This window comes from Callithrix jacchus, chromosome 2, assembly GCF_049354715.1.
Source record: "Callithrix jacchus isolate 240 chromosome 2, calJac240_pri, whole genome shotgun sequence".
Classification (NCBI taxonomy): domain Eukaryota; kingdom Metazoa; phylum Chordata; class Mammalia; order Primates; family Cebidae; genus Callithrix; species Callithrix jacchus.
The window spans coordinates 135,481,602-135,504,088 of NC_133503.1; the positions used below are offsets into that span (position 1 = coordinate 135,481,602).

Here is a 22,487-nt window from a genome sequence, read left to right on the forward strand (position 1 = left end):
ATACACAAACTACCCATTTAATAGTGTGTGTTTCAGATTTAACAACAATCTCATTAATTTTAATAAAACTTATTCCTAGAAAACCATGTAGTTTAAAATGACCATATACTCACCAGTACTTCTGGAGCTTTCTTTGGGTTGATAAACTGGGTTAACTTTATCCCTTCTTAGTTCTTGGATAACACTTTTATTTAAGCAAACATCCACATGCACATTGAACAGGGTTAGATCTGAAGTCTTTTGTTCTCTGTTACAAACAGGACAAACTAGTGTTTGGCCTGTTACCACTTTACATAAATAAGGCTGGCAGGATTCTTGTCTACTTAATCCAACATCTTCACTTTCCAATGAAACAGTACAAGAATTCTGATGACAGTGTTCAATATTAAAAGACTTGCTTGGGAGACTAGAACATTCTTCCTTGCTATGCTCATTACTTAAAGCATCTATGCTTTCTGCTTCAGATGAGTTATCTATAGTATCTACTAAATCTACATAATCTACTGGAGATATTTCTCTATTTTTTGGATGGGCTTCATCATCTTGCTTCTCATAAAGTGAAGAAGAAACATTTTCTTTCTTGTTAACTTTGGTTGCAGAAACATGTGAACATGAGAACATTTTAGAGTTTTCACTGATTGAAGGTCCATCAAGACATGCATCTACATGTTTATTAAAGGCTTCCAGACTGATGTATCCTTGTGCCCTAAAGCAAACAGGACAGGTAAATATCTGACAGTTATCTGAATTCTCTGATATTTCCGAATTCTCATTCATCTTCTTTAAAACTGGGAATGGTTGTGATGTCTGTAAACTTTGTTCATTCACGGTTTCACATTTAAATGTATCTTGGTGGCTCCATTTCCTTTCTGATCGTTTTTTATCAAAGAAACTCTTCTTATGAGACACTTTTAGAGGTTTTGCAAACTTATCTTTGTTAGTTTTCTCTAGTATACACCCATTGACTGATGGGGTTTGGTTTCCAGCCTGTAAAAAGCCAATAATGCTCCTTTGTTGGTGTTTCCTGTCTTCTTCACTGGGAAAACTAGATATCCGAACACCTAAATTAAATCAATCACAATCAAATTCAAATTCAACAAAGCCAATTCACTCACAATGCATAAAAACATTTCGTCTCATGCTATGACATATACAAAAAGTTGGCTAGAGAGAAACAATAAGTAACATTTCAAAGCTGGTATTATGAGTGAAAATTTACTTTCCTTTATAAAAGAATACCATTAAATATTAACTATTTGGAGTTAGCAGGATGATGTAGGACTTTAATTCATATATGACACATAATACCATTAAATACTATGTAACTAACTGGAGTCAACTATACAGACTCTTTAGTTTTTTTTTTTCAATAAACTTTATTTTTTAGAGGAATTTTAAATTCACAGAAAAATTAAGCAGAAGGTACAGTGAGTTCCCGTAGATCCCCTTCCCCTACACATGTATACCCTTCCACCCCAACTATCAACATGTGGTACCAGAATGGTACATTTGTTACAATCTACAAACCTACATTGCCACAACATTGTCACTCAAAGTCCATAGCTTACATAGGGTTCACCCTTGGTGTACATTCTGTGTGCCTGGACAAATTTATAATGACATGTAGCATTATAGAATCATACAGAATCATTTCATTGCCCTAAAATTCCTGTGTTTTGCCTATTAATCCCTTCCTTCCCTCCTAACTCCTGACAATTATTTTTTACTGTATTTATATTTGCCTTTTCCAGAATCTCATATAGTTGGAATCATACGGTATTTAGCTCTTTCAGATTGGCTTCTTTTACTTAACAATAGGCAGTTAAGTTTCATTCATGTCTTTTCATGACTTGATAATTCATTTATGTGCTGAATATTATTCCACTGTCTGTATGTACCACAGTTTATTTATCCATTCACCTACTGAAGGACATCTTGCTTGCTTCTAAGTTTTGCAAGTATGAATTAAGCTTCTGTAGACATCTACTCTTTGGCTTTTTTTTTTTTTTTTTTTTGAGAAGGAGCTTCACTCTTGTTGCTCAGGTTGGAGTGCAATAGCGTGATCTTGGCTCACTGCAAACCTCTGCCTCATGGGTTCAAGCAATTCTCCTGCCTCAGCCTCCTGAGTAGCTGGGATTATAGGTGCTCACCATCACACCCAGGTAATTTTTTGTATTTTTAGTAGAGACAGGGTTTCACTATGTTGGCCAGGCTGGTCTCGAACTCCTGACCTCAGGCAATCCTCCCACCTTGGCCTCCCAAAGTGCTGAGATTACAGGCATGAGCCACTGCACGCAGCCCGGCTCTTTTAACACTTTATTAAGTGTGTGCTGTATCTTTCTTATATGAAAGTATGGCTAGTGACCCACTCCTACTAGTAAAGTGGGCATTTGGACTGCTGATCCTTATATGTACTTTGACCCAGTTCACTTTGGAAACATGGCTTATTTGTTAGTTTTTACCATGAAATGGCTGGAGATGTGATTTCATTCATCACAATCCTTTGTCTGTAATTCCCAAATCCAAAAAGTTCTGAAAACTGTAAACTAGTGATAACTAATGACTAAATTAATGAGAGACTAGAATGTTTACAGTCTCTGAATATTTTATTTTGCTACAAAATATTAATGTGTTTAAACAGGCGGTATTGCCCAGATCCACAAAGAAGTATTACATAATATACATGCACTGAATTTGCTTTCTAAAATCTGAAAAGTTTTGAATTTTGAAACATACCTGGACTCAAGAATTTCATTAATAAGGAAAATAACAACTTTAATTGGCTCTTACTGGAATTAAACTAATGATCACGGCTTCACTAATCAGGATCTAATAATTAAGATAAATGGCAGCAGCAAAGGAAAAAACTTCCTAAACAGGTTTAAGAAATAAAAGTGAGAATACAGGTGCTCTTTGACTTAAAATAGGATTGTATCCAGATAAACCCATTGTAAATTGAAAACATAATAAGTCAACTTAGAATACTTTCAATTTATGATGGGTTAATTGGACATAACCACATTGTAAGTTGAGAGTGTACTGAAAACATACAGCTTTCCCACCATCGCAAAGTTGAAAAATCAGTAAGTTGAACCACTGTTAAGCTGGGGGCCACCTGTATTCCCATAGTTGATTATTTGGGAAAATCTAGCAGATTTAAGGAAAAACAAAATAAAAATAAAAAGTCATACCCATAAGTCTTAATCTTAAGGGATGTGGAAAATCAGCATCAATTTCTGTTTTTAGCAACTCCTTAGCAATGGCAAATATTTCTTCTGCAGTAGAAACAACAGATGAAACTGTAGACGCACGAGTTTTTACTTCAAAATTCACATTCTTCAACTTAATGGTAACCGTTCTACCCTATAACATATACAATACGTTATTTGTTTATTTGTATTTGAGACAAGTTCTCTCTCTGTTGTCCATGCTGGAGTGTGCTGGCACAGCTATAGCTCACTACAGCCTTCAACTTCTGGGCTCAAGTGATCCTCTTGCCTCAGCCCCCTGATAGCTAAGATTACAAGTGCATGCCACCATACTCGGCTAATTTTTAAATTTTTTGTAGAGACAGAATCTCACTATGTTACCTAGGCTAGTCTCAAATTCCTGGCCTCCAGTGATCCTGGCCTCCCAAAGTGTTGGGATTATAGGCATGAGCTACTGCACCCACCAGAATACATTATTCTATATGATGTCCTAACTTCCAGAAAAAAGTCATGTTAGAAAAATTCAGAAAGGTTTATGGACACAAGAATATGAAGTATAACCAATTATTTATAAAACATGGTGGGTGATAAAAACTATTATAAAGAATAATTAAAATAACATTTTAGCCAACAATTTTTACTCCCCTTTCCAAACATAAGCTGAAATCCCATTTTAGTTTTCAGATGGCGGTCTCACTCTATTGCCCAGGCTGGAGTACAGTGGCATGATCATGGCTCACTGAAGCTTCAATCTCCCAGGCTCATGCTATCCTCCTGCCTCAGCCTCCCAAGTAACTAGGAGTACACACTCGTGCCACTATGCCCAGCTAATTTTTAAAAATTTTTTGTAGAGACGTGATTTCACTATGTTGTCCAGACTGGTCTTGAACTCCTTAGTTCAAGCAATCCTCCTGCCTCAGCTTCCTAATGTGCTGGGATTACAGGAATGAGCCACTATGCTTGACTTAAAAATCCCATTTTAGCCAGTAATTATTATTCCCCTTCCCAACTGAATTTTTCTTGTTTATTTTTTACATTAGACAGAGTCTCACTATGTCGCCCAGGTTGGAGTCCAATGGAGTGATCTTGGCTCACTGCAACCTCTGCCTCCCAGGTTCAAGCAGTTCTCCTGCCTCAGCCTTCCGAGTAGCTAGGATTACAGGTGCACACCCTGCACACACCACCATGCACATTAGCACCAAGCTGATCCATGCACTTCAGCAAAGTGGAAGATGAGTGTGGATTCTGGCAAGAGGCAAATCCAGATCCCAGACCACAGCAAGCCAGCCAGGGAGGCTGACGTTACTCTACAGAAGCCCAGGACCAGGCCCTGGCCTTGACCAGGTGCTCCCCACTACACCCTCTCACAGATTTTTTTTATTATACTGTAAAAATGCAATTTTTGTATTATTTATTTCATTTATTTTTATATTTTTCTTGTGTGTGTGTGTTGTTGTTGTTGTTGTTGTTTGTTCTAATTTTTTATATTTTTAGTAGATATGGAGTTTCACCATGTTGGCCAGTCTGGTCTCGAACTCTCGACCTCTTGTGATCCACCCACCTCAGCCTCCCAAAGTGCTGGGATTATAGGTATGAGGCAACGTGCCTGGCCCTCTAACAAATTTTTATAAAAGACATTTACATTAAGGGCAAGCCTAAATGATCACATTCATTCATTCATTTGACAGTCTCACTCTGTTGCCAGTCTGCAGTGCAGTGGCGCAATCTCAGCTCACTACAATCTCTGCCTACCAGGTTGAAGCGACTCTCCTGCCTCAGCCTCCCAAGTAGCTGGGACTACAGGTGTGCGCCATCACGCCCAGCTAATTTTTATATTTTTTAGTAGAGATGGGATTTCACCATGTTGGCCAGGATGGTCTCAATCTGTTGACCTCATGATCTGCCTGCCTCAGCTCTCAAAATGCTGGGATTACAGACGCGGCAGACTCACTTTCATTTTTACTGAATCTCTTTTGGAGGTTGATTCATACAAAGGAAGGAAAAAAAATCTTTCTTAAAGTGTCTCATTGAAAAGGACTTAAGAATAGCTCATACTTATTGTGTGCCTTCTATACTGTCAGATACTATGCCAAACAATTTACATATAAGAATTCCCTTTATTATTAAGTTTGTTTTTGTTTTGTTGCTTTGTTTTGAAATGAAGTTTCATTCTTTGTTGCCCAGGCTGGAGTGCAATGGGGCGATCTTGGCTCACCACAACCTCTGCCCCCTGAGTTCAAGCAATTCTCCTGCCTCAGCTTCCTGAGTAGCTGGGATTACAGGCAGGCACCAACACCTAGCTAATTTTGTGTTTTTAGTAGAGACAGGGTTTCTCTATGTTGGTCAGGCTGGTCTCAAACTCCCAACCTCAGATGATCTGCCATCCTCCGCCTACAGTTAAGTGTTTTATGAGTGCAGGGTTTCAGTGGAGACAAAGAAACAGTTCTAGAGATGGGTGGTGGTGATGGTTATACAACAATATGAACCATACACTTAAAAATGGTTAAAATGGTAAATTTTATGTTATGTATATTTTAGTATCCCCTGGAGAAAGAGGTTAATTCCTGTTCTCTCTCATCAGAGGGTAGATTAGATTTACTAACTTACTTTGAAAGGGAAAAATGCTAACTTCACAGTGGAGAAGCCTAGCAAACACTAACCAAGTGTTGAAGGTTAATATCATCCATGATGTCATGTGGCTATTATATACCCCATGATAGGATGTTATGAAAAGGGCACTTTCTCTTTGTGGTATTCTACAAATCCATAACCTTGATCTAATCATGAGAAAATCATCAGACAAAAAAACCAAGATTGGGGGACATTCTGCAGAATACCTGTATAGTACTACCCAAGACTGTCAAGGTCATGAAAAAGAAAGAAAGACTAAGAAACTATCACAGACCAGAAAACTGGAGACACATAACAACTAAATGCAACATAGTCCCCTGGATTGAACTGTGGAATGCAGAGAGGACGTTAATGGAAAAATAAGTAAACTCCTAATAAAGTCTGGGGCTGAGTTAATAATTGGCAATGAACTAATGTCAGTTTCTTACTTTTGACAACTGTACTCTAGTAATACATTAATAATGGAGAAAACTGGATGAGGAGTATGCTGAAATTCTATTATTTTTTGTGACTTTCTTGGAAATCTAAAATTATCATAAAATTAAACATTTAAATATTTTTTTAAAAAGAAAATTCTTAAACTCAAGGTATGATAGAGAAGGATTATGAGAAAAATACTCATCAGATATCCCATTCTTTGTCATAATTTTTTAAACAAATTTTTTACTGATGCATAGTATGAACACAGTAAATTATCACATTTAACTCATGGTTTTGATCTTCATAAAGATCAAATAAGTGTACTTGGGATATCTATCACCTTAAATATTTGTATTTTTTTTAATGCTGGAAACATTCAAATTATTCTCTTCTAGCTATTCTGATATGTATGTAAAATAGAACATTGTACACTATAGACATCTTACTGATCTATTAAACACTAGGTCTTATTTCTTCTATCAAACCATATATGTGTATCTGTGTAGCCATTTTAAAATACTTTTTTATTACACTTTGCACTGACTCTACCTATGGTTTAAGAATATTGGGAATACACTAAATATAAATTGTTGTGACTGAAGATTATAAAATAGCAAGTTCAAAGCCTTACAGGCTTTTGTTGTCCTGTGTTAAGCCCTGGATTATAGCCTTGAAACAAAACACCTATTTTAGAAGATAATTGTCTAAGTAAGAAAAAGATTAAAGGATGATTGGAAAGACATTTGTAATATGTGAATACAATTCTTGGGAAATGCTTTCTTTTGCTTTATTCTCTAATGCAAGTGTAACTCCGGTTTTGAACTTACTCAAATGTACTCCTGAGGTACAGGAGTAAAGTCCTCTGAATTATACTGAACCACTCTATCCTTGTAAGTTGCTTCTTCATAGAATCACCTCATCACAGACTTCAGATATGTGTCAGAATTGAATTTGTCTGACCGTTGGGGATAGGAATACACTATTCTGACATTCATTAATTTGTAGTCATCATTAAGAAATGTGTAATTTAACTCTAGCTTTAAGGTAGCATTTTTAAAAAACTTAAAAACTAAGGACACCATATCAAAATAAAGCACCTTAAGACCTTCTTTCTGTAGATCTTGAGCAAGTTCACTGCAAAGTTCTTGGCATAGGCTGTATTGTTCTTCTGCTTTATTTATCTCACTGAAAGTCCTAAAAAGACAAGAAAGATTTTGATGCACAAAGTAAACCACAATTCGGGATAGTTTGGAAATGGTATGCATGTTTATATGGCTGGCGTTGTTATATTTTCTGCAGTACAGAATAAAGTTTTCAGATGAACTAAGATTTAATTAAGTAAAAATATCTAAGATCTATATAAATAATGTTTGATTAGCAAAGGAACGATTTTATGCTCTTGCTCTATTATATCATAACAAAGATAATTAAAGTTAGCAATAGATAACGGTAACACCTCCAGAACTTAAAACAGATTAGGGCGTGTATATATACATATATAAAATATATATACATATAAAATATATATATACATATAAAAATATATAAAAATATATATATACACACACACACACACACACATATACATAAACTTTGTTACAGATGATCATCTTAAGAAAGTCCAAATGAGAATATCATTCCAATTACTGCACATAGATTTTCTGGATGAGAAACATCTTTAAGTAGAGTTAAAGGGTTGGCCCATGAAACCTAGGCAGAGTTATTTAATAGACAGTTGAAAATAGAAGACTGATAAGAATAAATATAGATATTTGGAATTCATTTGCAAAAGAGTACTGAAGGAAGTTGATAGGTGATATTAACATAAAAGAGGATAATAGAAAGAGGCCAGAATGATGAGTATCTGGGCAAGTGACCCATCAGAAAAGAGTCCCCTTTCTACTTCTAACCTTGTCCTCAGCTACTCAGTTCTCTTCCCTAGTGACAACCAATGTGTCAGCTTCTTATTCTTATGAATTCCTTAGAAATATCCCACATATATATATATGCAAACAACATGACATTTCCCCCTCATTTTTTAATATAAACAGTAGAATTTTAGAATTTTAGATACATTGTTTAGTATCTTGCTTTTCTTAATTTATCTTGGTGAAAGTTCCCCATAAGTAAATGATTTCCTCGTTTTTATATGGTGGCATGATATTCTAATTTAAAGATGTTAGGTAATTTAACCAATTCTCTATTCATGGATATTCAAGTTTTTTCTATCATAAAAAATGCAATGAGTAACCCTGTTTATATGTAAAATGACAGGTGACTACATCTGTGGAATTAATTCTTCGTAAAAGAATTATGGCATCAAAGTACATGTGTATCTGTGATTTTGATATATATTATCAAATTTCTTACCCCCTGTGGTAAGCCAGATAATGGTCCCTAAAGATGTTCAAATCCTAATCCCTGGAATCTGTGAACCTAGTACCTTATATGACAAAAGGGACTTAGCAGATGTGATTAAATTCTGATGGAGAGAGATCACTCTGGAATGTCCCCTGTGCTCAATGTAATCCCAAGGGTCCTTATAAGAAGGAGGCAGGAGGGTTAGAGTCAGATAAAGAAGTTGCTGAGGTTATGAGTTAAGGAATGCCAGTAGCCTCTAGAAGCTTTTCATGAAGAAATGGACTCTCTTCCAGAGATTCTAGAAGAAACGGAGCTCTACCAACATATTAACTTTAGAACCACTGACTTTCAGAATGACAGAGAATAAATTTGTGTTGTTTTAAGCCACTAAATTTCTAGAAATTTGTTATAATGGCAATAAAAAACCTAATGCACGCCCTCTAAAGTTTATACATTTTTTACTCCCACAGTCCTGTCAATAAAGTATGTTAGAATCTTGGCCAACCACAGAAAGAACAGTATCTGAGAGAACTTTCAATTTGTATTTTTTTAATTATAAGTAAAAATGGCAGTATTTTCACTTGTTTTAAGAGCCATTTGCATTTCCTTTTCTTTTAGTTAATTAGACCTTTGTTCATTTTTTCTATTGACTTACTGTCTCTTTTTTATTGATTATAAGAGTTCTTTCTATATTAAAGAAGTGTGTGATATAAATTGCAACCTCCTTTGCTCCAACTTCACACCAAATTTGATGTTATATGGCCCATTTTAAAAAAGAGCAAGGAGAGACAGTTTCCAGAAAAACAATGGAGAACACATTCCTGTGTATCAAATAGTGTTCTCAATAACAGACAAAATGGCAGAGCATTTTATTAATAGCACAATACTATTTTGCTTTTGGATGCTTTTTTCTCTCTCTTTGATTGCTTTCACATGGACCGAAACCTAAAATAGCAATTTTTATCAAAGCCATTTATTGTGTTGTCTTGTAAAAGTTATTTAGCTTTTCTGACCACAAACAATATATGTGAAATATGAACACACCTTGACCAGGTCAGTGTTTTGTCTTGTTTTGTTTTTGAGACAGAGTCTCACTCTATTGCCCAGGCTGGAGTGGAGTGGCGCCATCTTGGCTCACTACAAATTCCGCCTCCCAGTTTCAAGCAATTCTCAAGCCTCAGTCACCTGAGTAGCTGGGATTACGGGTGTGAGCCACCATGCCCAGCTGATTTTTGTATTTTTAGTAGATACAGGGTTTTGCCATGTTGGCAAGGCTGGTCTCAAACTCCTGGCCTCAAGTGTTCTGCCTGCCTCAGCTTCCCGAAGTGCTGGGAATATAGGCATGAACCACCTTGCCGGGGACTAGGTCAGTGTTTCTTAAATGTCTCAATGGAACGAACCTTGCTACTTTGAGAAGATAGCTGAGGGACGTTTCAAACAATGACTTATTTCCCCAAACAGTAAGTTTCCATCAAGATTTTCTTTGGTTTTTCCAACAGGATTCTGAACCACTAAAGTAGATCATCTTTAAGCTGCCTTTTATTAGTAATATTTTACTATGTGATTAAGTTTCTGCTTAATCACCAATATTTAAAGAATTTTAGGAAGAATTACCATTGTTACTTCTTAAATTTCCTAAGTAAATACTCAACTGTCCTTATAAACAAGCTAGAAATTAAAATATGAAATTCTAAAATGCTTTGTTTTCACTAAGGATTAAAACCAACATTAAAAAAATAGCTGAAATTTATTTTTGAGATTATAGCAACTGAAAATAATAGTCTTATACTAAGGCTTTTACTTCAGGGAGTGTAAACTACTAAAAATTGTTATAGTAATTTGCAAATAGATTTCTTATTTCAGTGATATTAAAAATCAAAATTAGTAAAATAACATGAATTATGCACAATTAACAAAAATTAACAAAACATTACCTTTCAACGCTCATACTCTTCCTTTCTCCATCTCTTAAAATGAAAAAAAAAAAGTCTTAATTTTTCAAAGACTGAGTTTTTTTAGTTAACCAAGAGGATTTAACACATCAGTTACCTTTTAGAGATCTCAAATTTTTTATTAAAATTTATACATCATGAAAAACTGTTTTTTATGTAAAAATAAAGAACATACATAGGTAAGATGCTAATCAAGTCTATATCTATTGAAGAGAACAAACTTGAAAATAGGTAGATATTAGAAATTGCTTCTATTAAAAACCTGACTATCAAAAACCACAAGCTATAAAAACAAATAGAAAGTAGTAATGTAGTATCTTCTAGTTATAGAATACAATTAAATTTTTAAAAATTTAAAATCATTTATCTAGTTTTTGGTCTAGTATATTAACTCCTTTCTCCCATACTCTATTCATTATCATTTATACCACTCTAGAGAACCTCAGTCAGAATTTGGTACAGAGCCATAGGATGAAGATTTGGAATCTGAACTACCTAGTTTGGCTGTATTCTAGCTGCTTGACAGGAGTAGTTAAAACCAAAAAGTTGAAATGACATGTAGAGTACTCATTCTCCAAATATTTAGTGAATCTATTATGATTCAAGCACTGTTCTAGAACTTGAGGATATAATAATGAAGAAAACAGATCAAGTACTTGGAAACTTATATATCCCATTGAAGAGAGACAGATACGCAAATACAGTAGTAAATACGAAATAAATAGAAGGGGAGAAGTACTCAGATTAAAAAGCAAACCAAAGTAAGGGAATAGAGAATACAGACAGAGGGAAAGGCAGGCTTGATATATTATAAATTACCTATGAATTTCATGTAAAAGCCTTACCTGCATCTCTAAATACCACAAGTTAATATATGTTATGTTATATCAGAATTATATTGTTTTCAAGCACTATGGAAATAAAAAAATTTTGGATTAAAAATAAAGTTTTATTTCCTGCTATCTTCAAATATAATTATTTATAGTGCTGTGACATCTTTATCTTTCATTATGTCTACCGAAGATCAAAGTCAGCTAACTGTGGACTCAAAAGATTGAAGAGCAGGAAGAGATGAGTAAAGCATTACAACAAGCCTTGCAATCTGTAAAATTCAGTAGGTTTAATTGGTCAACCAATTTTATATGCATCCCCATTGATTTTTATTGTTGTCCTTTAGTTTAAACACAAGAATATAAAGGAGTCATTTTGAGGACAGCCTGACAAGACAATGACAAAATTGTAAAAATACTGCCCAGTGCTAACTTTCATGATTGCTAGTCTTTTAAAATTTCCTTCTTCTCACCTATCCTCCAAGCAATTTACCTTCTATCTCTAGAGTTCCTCTTTTTAAGACCTAGATGAAAGAGTGGCAGTGAAGAAAACCCAGGGTATTTCCTCTAGCTGTTCCCTCCTTCAGCCTTTGCATGACTGGCTCCCACACGTTTCTCTCCCTTTGGATGATGGTTGCCATCCCTCACACTTACTCCCAAGTCATTTTCTATGCCCTCACTCCGCTTTACTTTCTTCATTTGTTTATTTGATTATATTCTATCTCTCACACTAGTCTGTAAACTCCATGAAGGCAGCAAACACCTATTTGCTGCTGTACCTAACACAAAGTACTCAGTACTGAATGAATGAATCATATACAAATTTGGAAAACCAAAGAAATGTAGTATAAGGCTTTCAAAGAATCATCACATCTCCTTCCTTTATTAAAGTGTGTATTATGGAATATGGCCATCTTTCTTTCCACAATAACCTGACTACTCTTAGGTTCTGTTTTTTTTTTTCCTTTTTTTTGAGATGGAGTCTTGCTCTGTCACCAGGCTGAACAACCTGACTACTGGCATTCCTCTTAAGTTCTGTTTTTTTTTTTTTTTTTGAGATGAAGTCTTGCTCTGTCACCAGGCTGGAGTACAGTGGTGCAATCTCAGCTTACTGCAACCTCCACCTCCCAGGTTCAAGTGATTCTCCTGCCTCAGCCTCCCTAGTAGCTGTGGAACGAAAGGTGCCCACCACCATGCCCAGCTAATTTTTGTATTTTTAGTAGAGACAGGGTTTCCCCAGGTTGGCCAGGATGGTATCTATCTCTTGACCTCATGATCCACCCGCCTCAGCCTCCCAAAGTGCTGGGATTATACGCGTGAGCCACCATGCCTGGCCTCCTCTTAGGTTCTGAACAAAGAACAAGGTAGGATAAAAAAGAAAGTAGCTATCATTCCTCTTGTCTCTCTACCCAACTGCTGTTGACTCTAATTCAAACATTATATTCTAAATTAAACTAGCCTAAAAGAATTTTAAAACATGTTATCCATATAGCCTCATATCAATGGTTAAAACTGATATTGCAGTAAATGCCAAAGAAAAAACATAATGACAATACATATAGATACCTTGTTAGGTGTGTTGAGCCTAGACCCAAAGAGATGTGAAGGAAATAATGCCAGGATGTTTCAGAGAAAAGGAGAGAAAGCAATGCCCTCTGTTGGTAAAGTTCTGTGCATGTAATAATTCCAAGGGCCTTTAACATTTTTTCTGTAACTTTTCCTATTCCAGAAACCTAGAAAAGAATCAATATTTATTATTAATAGATTTTAAAGGTGAGCTAAAAACCAGCATTATGATCTCATTATGCTTTTCTTTTTTTTTTTTTTTTTTTGAGATTGAGTCTCGCTCTCTTTGCCCAGGCTGGAGGACAATGGTGCAATCTTGGCTCACCGAAACCTCCACGTCCTGCGTTCAAATGATTCTCCTGCCTCAGCCTCCTGAGTAGCTGGGATTACAGGCATGCACCACCACACCTGGCTAATTTTGCATTTTTAGCCCGTTTCTCCATGTTGGACAGGCTGGTCTCGAACTCCTGACCTCAGGTGATCCACCCACCTCGGCCTCCCAAAGTGCTCATTATACCTTTTATAATTGATTAAAGGTATGAATAATGTGACTATATTCACAAGTCATGCAAGAAAACTGCTTTAATTACTTTTGACCACATTTACTAAACTAGCGTTTCATGGAATTTCAAAAGTCTTAAAAAAGGAGTAGTGGGGTCATATAAACTTGGGGAATGGTGGGACTAACAAATTTAAGTGAAGCTTTTAATTGCAAGATTTATGAATCTTTAATATATTAATATGCATAGTGACACAACAAGACTGTGTGACACACCCAAAGGTATTTGACCCCAGAACCTTTTTAAAGAGAATACATATTCATACTTGAAAAACATATTGGAAGCTTTGCAGCTACGCCTTACATATACTAGTCAGTAATCATTATCTGTTACATACTGAGCATTGGAAAAATATTTAAATTCATACATGTACATTATGTTGAATGAGAAAAGTCCTAGAACATCATATACAGTACTGTGTAGTGCAATTGTTGGGAAAAAAAAGTGTATATATTCAGAAAAATCTAGAAGCTTTAAAAAATAGTAAGGTATACAGTTTTTGGAAGCCCTGAGGGATAATTTTACCATTTTTAAAATGGTGAAGTATTTTGGTTTATTCTTTGACAACAACAATTAAAATTCTAAATATCTTTGAAGCCCATTAATCTAGCAGCAATCTGGACTTTAGAACTAAGCTAGCCCTAAGTTACAGATGAAAGGACTGTTATAAATATTATTTTAATTTCCCTTCTGCTTGGTAGGAGTTCACTTAAAAATCTGTAATTATTACTTTCTTAAAAATTTATAGCAAATAAACTAAATCTCACTTTTAGGGTTTCATAGAAAGATTTCTTCAAGTCTAAATTCAATCACCCATTATACTTCTTGTTTGTTATCTGTTGTTTTAAAACTTTTTAGCAAAGAATGATTAACTATTGGCCTACACAGTTCTCTCTTCAGAATTTGGAGTACATATATAGATGACAAACTTTATATAAAATCTTACCTTTCTAATGGGTAAATCCTTGATGAAGTCCATCACAGCTTGTCTATTGGGGAGAATTTGGTATTGTCCATTTGGTTTATTCTTATCACTGCACACTTTTGCTAACATTGTATTTGGGGCAATGCCTTAAAAGAAGAATACTCTGATGACTCAAAGAAATTGATATGTATGACTTTTAAATATGCAGTAACAAAACAGAAAAAAAAGTTAATTGCAAAAAATACCAAATGATTTGTACTGCTACTTTAAGAGTAACATTTGATTACCATCTATCTTACTTCCCCAGGGCCTGCTATATGGTTTTAGAAAAAGAGATTGTATTAGTTACTGTGGCAGCAAAAATGAGGAATATTGAGTTCTCCATGATATTTTAAAATGTGAGAGTAATTTCTGAGCTGAGGAATATTAAGTGTTATTATTAGTTTACTTACTATCTTTAGTGGGAATACAGATTTTTTTTTTTTTTCAGATGGAGTCTCACTAGGTTGCCCAAGCTCGAGTGCAGTGGCACGATCTTGGCTCACTTCAACCTCTACCTCCCGGGTTCAAGCGATTCTCCTGTCTCGGCCTCTTGAGTACACCTGGCTAATTTCTGTATTTTTAGTAGAGACAGTGGCTCGCCATATTGGTCAGGCTGGTCTTGAACTCCTGACCTCAGGTGATCCACCCGCCTTGGCCTCCCAACGTGCTGGGATTGTAGGTGTAAGCCAACATGCCTGGCCCAGATTGTTTTTATAGTGGTTCTATATCTACTTCTCAGAAAAGATCCAGATATAATTTAGGATGGATATTTACTCTCTGAAAAGGTCTTCTGCATAGATTATCCACAAAGAGCAAAAAATCAAAGATTCTGGGCTGCGGTATATTTAAAATAATGATAATTAGATTGGTGCATCCTTTCTATGTTATTCACAAAACAAATTACTATTTTTCAGAAAGATGTTTTACAATTTCTGGGAGTCCTGATTAAGATAATTTGAAATGAGTACATTCAAATATATTCATTAAACAGTTGATTTCAATTGTTATATACACCTTCCTAAAATGCATTATTCATTCACATGCGTTGATATAGAAAAAAAGATTTACCTAATCACAATATGGCTTTTACAAGATAGTTCAGGGTCGTCATAATGATTAACAGTTATTATGCTAAGAGACAGTGATGGCCTCATGGATTATCAGCATATGTAAACTTGTTTTTCCTTTTACCACATGGTCCTGGATTGCTATGTTGCTAGTTGGTATTTCTTTTGTCTCCTACCTTGTGGTCATCCGGGTTCTCTCCTGCAGTGTAATCTTGGAAGGACTGAAGTTTCCCAAGGCAAAGTAATAATCAAGTATGACATGCAAAATCAATAAAAATATATTTTGTGCTTAAAAAAAGATAGCTATATGAAATTTATGATCTTTTTTTCTTCTTCAGGCTCATAATCTGCTTAATTACAATTTACTTACTAGGTTCACAGCAATTCTGAATAGGTAAAGTTGTTAGAAGTTGAACCAACTAGATAAGTAAAATGAATGAGAAACTACTAAAATTACACTTGAATTAGTGAGTCTGCAAATTGTAACTACAGTGGCCATCAATATCCTTTTAAATACCTGCACTGGCTGTCAGTGTTGTTTTTTGCTCGATTCTGAAACGAATCTCCTTTACCACTTCCTCGGCTGATGTTCCAAAAACAACTGAGTTTTGGAGTATTTGAGGATTGTTTTGTTCTTCATCTCCTGGTGGCTGCAAATCAGGACTCTCTTCAAAAAGTAGCGGAGAGATGGATCGTTCATGCTCACTCAGTTTATTAACTTCCTTTCCTGGATTATCTAAATCATAAACAGGAAGAGTAACTCATCTTTGTTTTAAGAAGTATACACTTTTTAAATTTTGATTTGCTTGTTTATAAAGTATCACTTTGACTAAGGGCACATTCGTAATAAACAGAAATTATCTCTGAAAGTTATGCTTCTTTAAATATACAAATTCTTAAGGTCTGACTGAAGAATCCTAGTTTAAGAAAAAGAGACATTATTATTAATAGGCTATAAACTATTATTACAAAGTAAAAATACAACTCTAGTTATTACCTCATTATATTTATATTTTTCATAAGTGGACTGCAAAATACACTTAAATCTATACTTATACTAAAAATGTCTCCATGAACAAATCCATTAAAGCCTATTTTTCTGGCTTAATGTAGAAGAAATACAATTTAAATGTATTTATAACAAGCAAGGTTAGCAACAAAGCTTTCTGATCCTATCTCACAATTTTATTACATGTAAACATTTTCAGAATTAAGGCAAATACAGAAGCAAAAATTAAATTTCTAGTTTCAAGATGCATATGAATGTGTATTACTTGAAAAATAAACTTGGCTATTTAGGAAAAAATTTTAAAGATAATATAACTAAAGATAATATAAAATAAATACCAAAGACATCAGATTAACTAAAAAATTTAAAATATGCAGTGTGAATTAAGTCATAGATGTTAATTCAGTCAGACATTTTCCAAATTCCCAGGGCACATATATAATAAGCCTTATTTTCTTTCTCTCCTTTTTTTTTTTTTTGAGACAGGGTCTCTCTCGTGCCCAGGCTGAAGTGTATTTGGGACTACAGGCACAAGCCATCACACCTAGCTAACTTTATAATTTTGTGTTAAATAAAGACGGGATTTCATAATCTTGCCCAGGGTGGTCTTGAACTCCTGGCCTCAACTGATCCTCTTGCCTCAGCCCCCTCAAGTGCTAGGATTATAAATGTGAATCATCTTGCCTCACCAATAAGCCTTATTTTCAAATTTACTTTAGCTGTTATTTATGTCCTTCAGTTCCTGTCATTTTTAAATAATCTGGTTTTAAAATGTAGAGCAATTCAGATGGAAAACAGGCCAGGTAAGGTGGCTCATACAGGTAATCTCAGCACTTTGGGAGGCTGAGGCAGGGGGATTACTTGAGGTCAGGAGTTCGAGACCAGTCTGGCTAATATGGTGAAACTGTATTTCTACTAAAAACACAAAAATGAGCAAGGCATGGTGGCACCACCTGTAATCCCAGCTGTTTGGGAGGCTGGGGCAGGAGAATCACTTCAACATAGAATGTGGAGGTTGTAGTGAGCTGAGATCATGCCACTGCACTCCAGCCTTGGTGGCAGAGTGAGATTCCATCTCAAAAAAAAAAAAGACTGTGGAACAGTTGAAATGTTATCTACCTGGAGCTCTTTCCCCATCTGGATGGGTAGAAGTTAAGGTAAAGAGAGCTATAGAAAAATGCAAACCAAGTTTATGTGTCACATTCATAAACCCCCTCTGCAGACTTTTTTATGCCATGTTTTATACCTCTTGCCTCTACCACCCTGCCCTCAGGTGAATCACTGTGAGAGCTTGCCCAGGGTGGTCTTGAACTCCTGGGCTCAACTGATCCCCTTGCCTCAGCCCCCTCACTGCTTCTTGGTTTGATAGTCTTAATAAGTTTGCTTACCATTTTCTACAGAGTTTCCCATTTTGATGAAATACCTTCTTTTATCCTCAGGCCAATTTTGTCTTTCTTCTAAGTGCTTTGTTATGTTCAAGAAGGCTTCATCAAGACTCATGGCCATAAAATTGGGATCATAATCAGCAAGTATTTCCTTAACCTTCAAATGAAACAAAAAAAAGTTTAAATTTTACTGCGATAGCAAATTTCTTCTGTCATATGTAGCTGATAAGAAATGTTAATATTCTTAGTTTGCAACTACAGTAACAATCCTGCAATCAATAGCTCATGGATTTAAGGCATAAATAATCCACTACCAGGGAATATTTGTCAAAATTTCCTTTTGTATTAAAATAGACCATGAAGGCAGAAGATCATGAAATAGCTTCATTGATACCACCTCTATTTAGCCATCTATATCTAGTTACAGTAGGCAATTCAAATAAATCTCAGACAACATTATCTTCTAGGCACATACAAAAAAATGGCTAATGTTTTAGGTAGCTAGTCAGAAGCTGAAGTGGGAATGACAGAATTGTATTCCCTACTACCTTTTGTCATTTTTTTGTTTTTGGTTCATTTTAAAAAGAAATAATCTCATGTAAAGGTACTATGTTACTTTAGAAAATAGTTCAACTAATTTTTACATGAACATAAAACTCCACTTACTACATACATTAATTAATGCATGAATCTACTTACTACATACGTTAATTAATGCCCATACAGAAAAATGTTTTTCCATTTCCTATTACTTATTAGGATCTTGAGTGGGAAAAATGACCAATCTGCAGTGTACTTCCATTATTACCTTAAATGATGGGGAAAAGTCTGGAGTTACATCTTAGGATAAAAGAAATACATATAAATATTAGAATTATAGATGCTACAATTCAGAAATGCCTTTTATATAAGATAGTGTTATTACATAAAACTATGACTTTTTTTTCTAATCACTGAAGTATTAGCTATAATTGGAGGCAATGGTTCTCAAAATAATATGCATATTTTCCAGCTTGGTGACAGAGTGAGAACCTGCCTCAAAAAAATGTATATTAGAAAACATATTTGCTGAATTATGTTATGCTTCCATTTAGCTTTTAAAACTGTCTACTGTATCACAAGAAAACTGTTCCTTGTTTTATAAAAAGAAAGCTTTTTAGCTTAATATAATTATGAACAGCTGAGCCAAAAGGTATTTTAGAAAATGGTGACATGAACTTGGCCAAGTTTTACTCAGAGAGTGCCTTAATTAGCTTTGTTCTTGTTATAATGTGCTCAAACAGAATCTTTCCAATGAAAATGAAACTCTGGGAAGTCCAACTAAGCAGCCAACTAAGATTCTGAATGAGAAGAACTCCCTAGAGACACTGTTGAGTATTTATTAACTTCCTTTACATAGGATATTGCTTTAAGAATTAAAACAGTCAAATTCCAGTAAAAATCAAGCACTTAAAGCTCCAATATTTTAGATAAAACAAAAATGGCTAGCTGGGCATGGTGGCTCATGCCTGTAATCCCAGCACTTTGGGAGGCCCAGGTGGGTTAACTGTTTGAGGCCAGGAGTTCAAGACTAGACTGCGCAACAGAAGGAAACCCTATCACTGCCAAAATATTTTTAAATTAGGAGGGTGTGGTGATGCATCCCTGTCATTCTAGCTACTCAGGAGGCTGAGGTCAGAGGATTGCTTTAGCTCAAGAGTTTAAGGTTACAGTGAGGTGTGATCAAGCCACAGCACTCCAGCCTGGGCTACAGCGTGAGACCCTGTCTCCGAAAAAGAAAGGAGGAGCTTTTCTGAAAACTTTTTTTTTTGAGATGGAGTCTCACTCTGTTGCCCAGGCTAGAGTTCAGTGGTGCAATTTCAGCTCACTGCAACCTCCACCTCCCAGGTTCAATCAATTCTCCTGCCTCAGCCTCCCAAGTAGCTAGAATGACACCTCCAGCTAATTTTTTTTGTTTGGTATTTTTAGTAGAGACAGGGTTTCACCGTGTTAGCCAGGATGGCCTTGGCCTCCCAAAGTGCTGGGATTACAAGTGTGAGCCACCTAGCCCAGCCTTCTTAAACTTTCTAACCAAGTCATGAATATTAATGTATCCATAAGTCAGTGATAAATTTGTTCTACAGTTCATTTACACATAAGAACTCATTTGTTATCTGCAAATAAACGGGCTAGATCCCGCTCAAATGTGAAGAGTTCTCTGACTTACATAAGTAACCAGACTAAAATAACTAAAAGTACTTTGGTTCTCACTGGCATACTGCCATAAGTTTTACCAAGTTAAAGTACAACTTTAAAAAACACCCCTTCTTACTAAATTTTTGTAGGATTTTTAAAACTTCTTAAAAGGCTATATTTATGATTAGCATTTTATCTCATTTTAATTAGGAATACAATAAAAGAGATAAACAGGAACCAAACATGAGTGTGCTCCCTTCTCACCCATCACCCTTTCAGAGGTGTGCACAAAGCACTTGCTGTCACAGACCACCTTGGAAAGAATAAAACCTGTTTTTAAACTTGGCATAGGGTCACTTCTATGGAAAATGAGGTGGAATACAAGTAAGAGGGGTGAATTTAAAGACCCCTGGCATAACTAAAGAGTAATAAGTATCAGACCACAGTTTTTGAAGTGTTTCTATTCAGAAAGTAGTCTTCTTTAACACATTTTACTATAGCAGTCTAAAAGTATTTGATGTAGCAATCTAAAATCTTAATTTAAAAATTAAATTCCAGCACTGCATGAAAGGCCAGTTGTCATAAAAAATTTTTAAAGTGGCAGTTTTTCACATATGACAGTTTGGCAATTTTAGTAAATAATCAGATCTACTTCAACGATCAGTCCTGAAGCAATGGATTACTCCCTTTTCAATTATCAGTTTCTTAGACAGTAAATGATTGTGGGGCAAATAGACTAATCAAAATACATGAATTTTATCACTGTTTAACAACATTAATTAAGTAAAGAATTACTCAGAAAATATGTTGAAATTAAATAATGAGCAGATTCTATGGGTTCTAAATAAAATGTGGTTATAGAAAAAATGTATATTAAGAAAAAATAGCTAAATTTAATTTTATATTGTCATGAAGGCAGTTCAACGTTTGAGGAAATGGGAAGAGTTTTCTAAGCACATGAAAACTGCATGAAAAGGTAAAGAACTGGGAAATAGAATGATGTATTCTGGATACTATATGCAGCTCAGTATTCAGTATACAAGCTGAAAAAGTGGTAGGGCTCGACTGAAAGGATAAGCTAAGACCAAATCCTGACATGCTAAGGCACTTGGACTTGACTCTCCAGGTGACAGGAAATCAGTGAAAGGCTAAAGCAGGGGTGAGACATTAACTTACCTCTTTACTCACAGCTCGGTATTTGTCAAAGTTTGGGGGCACTATTATAAGTTGTGGGCAGAGTCTCTTAGCAATAAATCCTGGCATAGCTGCACGAACACCAAACCTCCTTGCATAGTAATTTGAAGTAGTCTGAAAGAGAATTGACCACAAGGAAAAAAAATACACAAACCTAAATGAGCATATTGATCAATGCATTCATAAGAAACACATTAATATGTGCATTTTCAATTCAAGGACATTTCATTTATAGGCCACTGTTTTAACCCATGTTTTGACTTATTCTGTCATGGTATTTTGATACCATGACCCTCTCCCATTACTATCCCTATATTTATAATGTGATACCAAGTATATGCAAGACTGTGCTAATAAAAAGATTTTCTTATATTTCCAGTAACTAAACTTCATTGGTTTTAAGGCATACTTGCAATAGAATAAATATCAAAGTTTGAATGATAGTGAGTTACGTTACATGAAAGTAATAGTATAGTAAACAGTATAGAATAGTCATAAAATAATAGTGTAGTACAAATAGTACAGATGTTACATTATACAAAGTAATAGTATAGCATAATAGCATACTTTTGGAATTTGCTATATTTGGGATTTTGGAAATTTTTCATCTAGAACAAAAATAAAAGTTTTTCTATGTGGTCAGCCGAATTAAGTCTCCAAAATGAAGTGGTTAAAGCTTAAAGTAAGTTTAGAAATTAAGGTTTTTTTCCTTAAACCTTAATTATCTTTTTTGCTGAAAACATTCTGACTAGGAGTTGGAACTACAAAAGTATGAGAGTAAAAAGGAGAATATTATTTACTAAATCCTGTTGATGATGACATCTGACAAAAGTCTATGTGAATGTGGTAGACCATAATACTATTTATAAAATGAATTGTATCACAAATTGAATGCTTATTTGGAATCTCAAGTGAAATTTCAAAAAATGCAAAACAGAATCAAATGAAGAAATTATTTCAGAATAATATCAATTTTCCAATCATAATTTTCAAATGGCAATTAAGACATCTTGATAGTACTCAAAACTATATTAATCCTTGGTCAGTGTTCTGGAAAAGAAAATGCAGATAGTGTAGAAACAAAATCAATGCTTAAATAAATAAGTTTAATAGAATTGATATAAAAGCTAGATCTACAGTAGAGGAGAAACAAACTTTTAA

At 34.9% G+C, this 22,487-nt stretch overlaps 1 protein-coding gene across 12 annotated transcripts in view; it reads right to left on the minus strand.

The window, feature by feature from the left end:
- Positions 1–22,487, minus strand: part of POLK (DNA polymerase kappa) — an 88,295-nt gene that overhangs the window by 1,836 nt on the left and 63,972 nt on the right. For all 12 annotated transcript variants that reach the window (XM_008991922.6, XM_035291384.3, XM_078365329.1 and 9 more), the window contains 9 exons: positions 21,309–21,440; positions 17,961–18,114; positions 16,081–16,299; positions 14,476–14,600; positions 12,970–13,136; positions 10,556–10,588; positions 7,358–7,454; positions 3,192–3,363; positions 114–1,061 (listed from right to left, as the gene is read on the minus strand). In XM_008991922.6, coding sequence (XP_008990170.2) covers positions 114–1,061; positions 3,192–3,363; positions 7,358–7,454; positions 10,556–10,588; positions 12,970–13,136; positions 14,476–14,600; positions 16,081–16,299; positions 17,961–18,114; positions 21,309–21,440 — 2,047 coding nt within the window. The remainder of the gene's footprint in view (positions 1–113; positions 1,062–3,191; positions 3,364–7,357; positions 7,455–10,555; positions 10,589–12,969; positions 13,137–14,475; positions 14,601–16,080; positions 16,300–17,960; positions 18,115–21,308; positions 21,441–22,487) is intronic.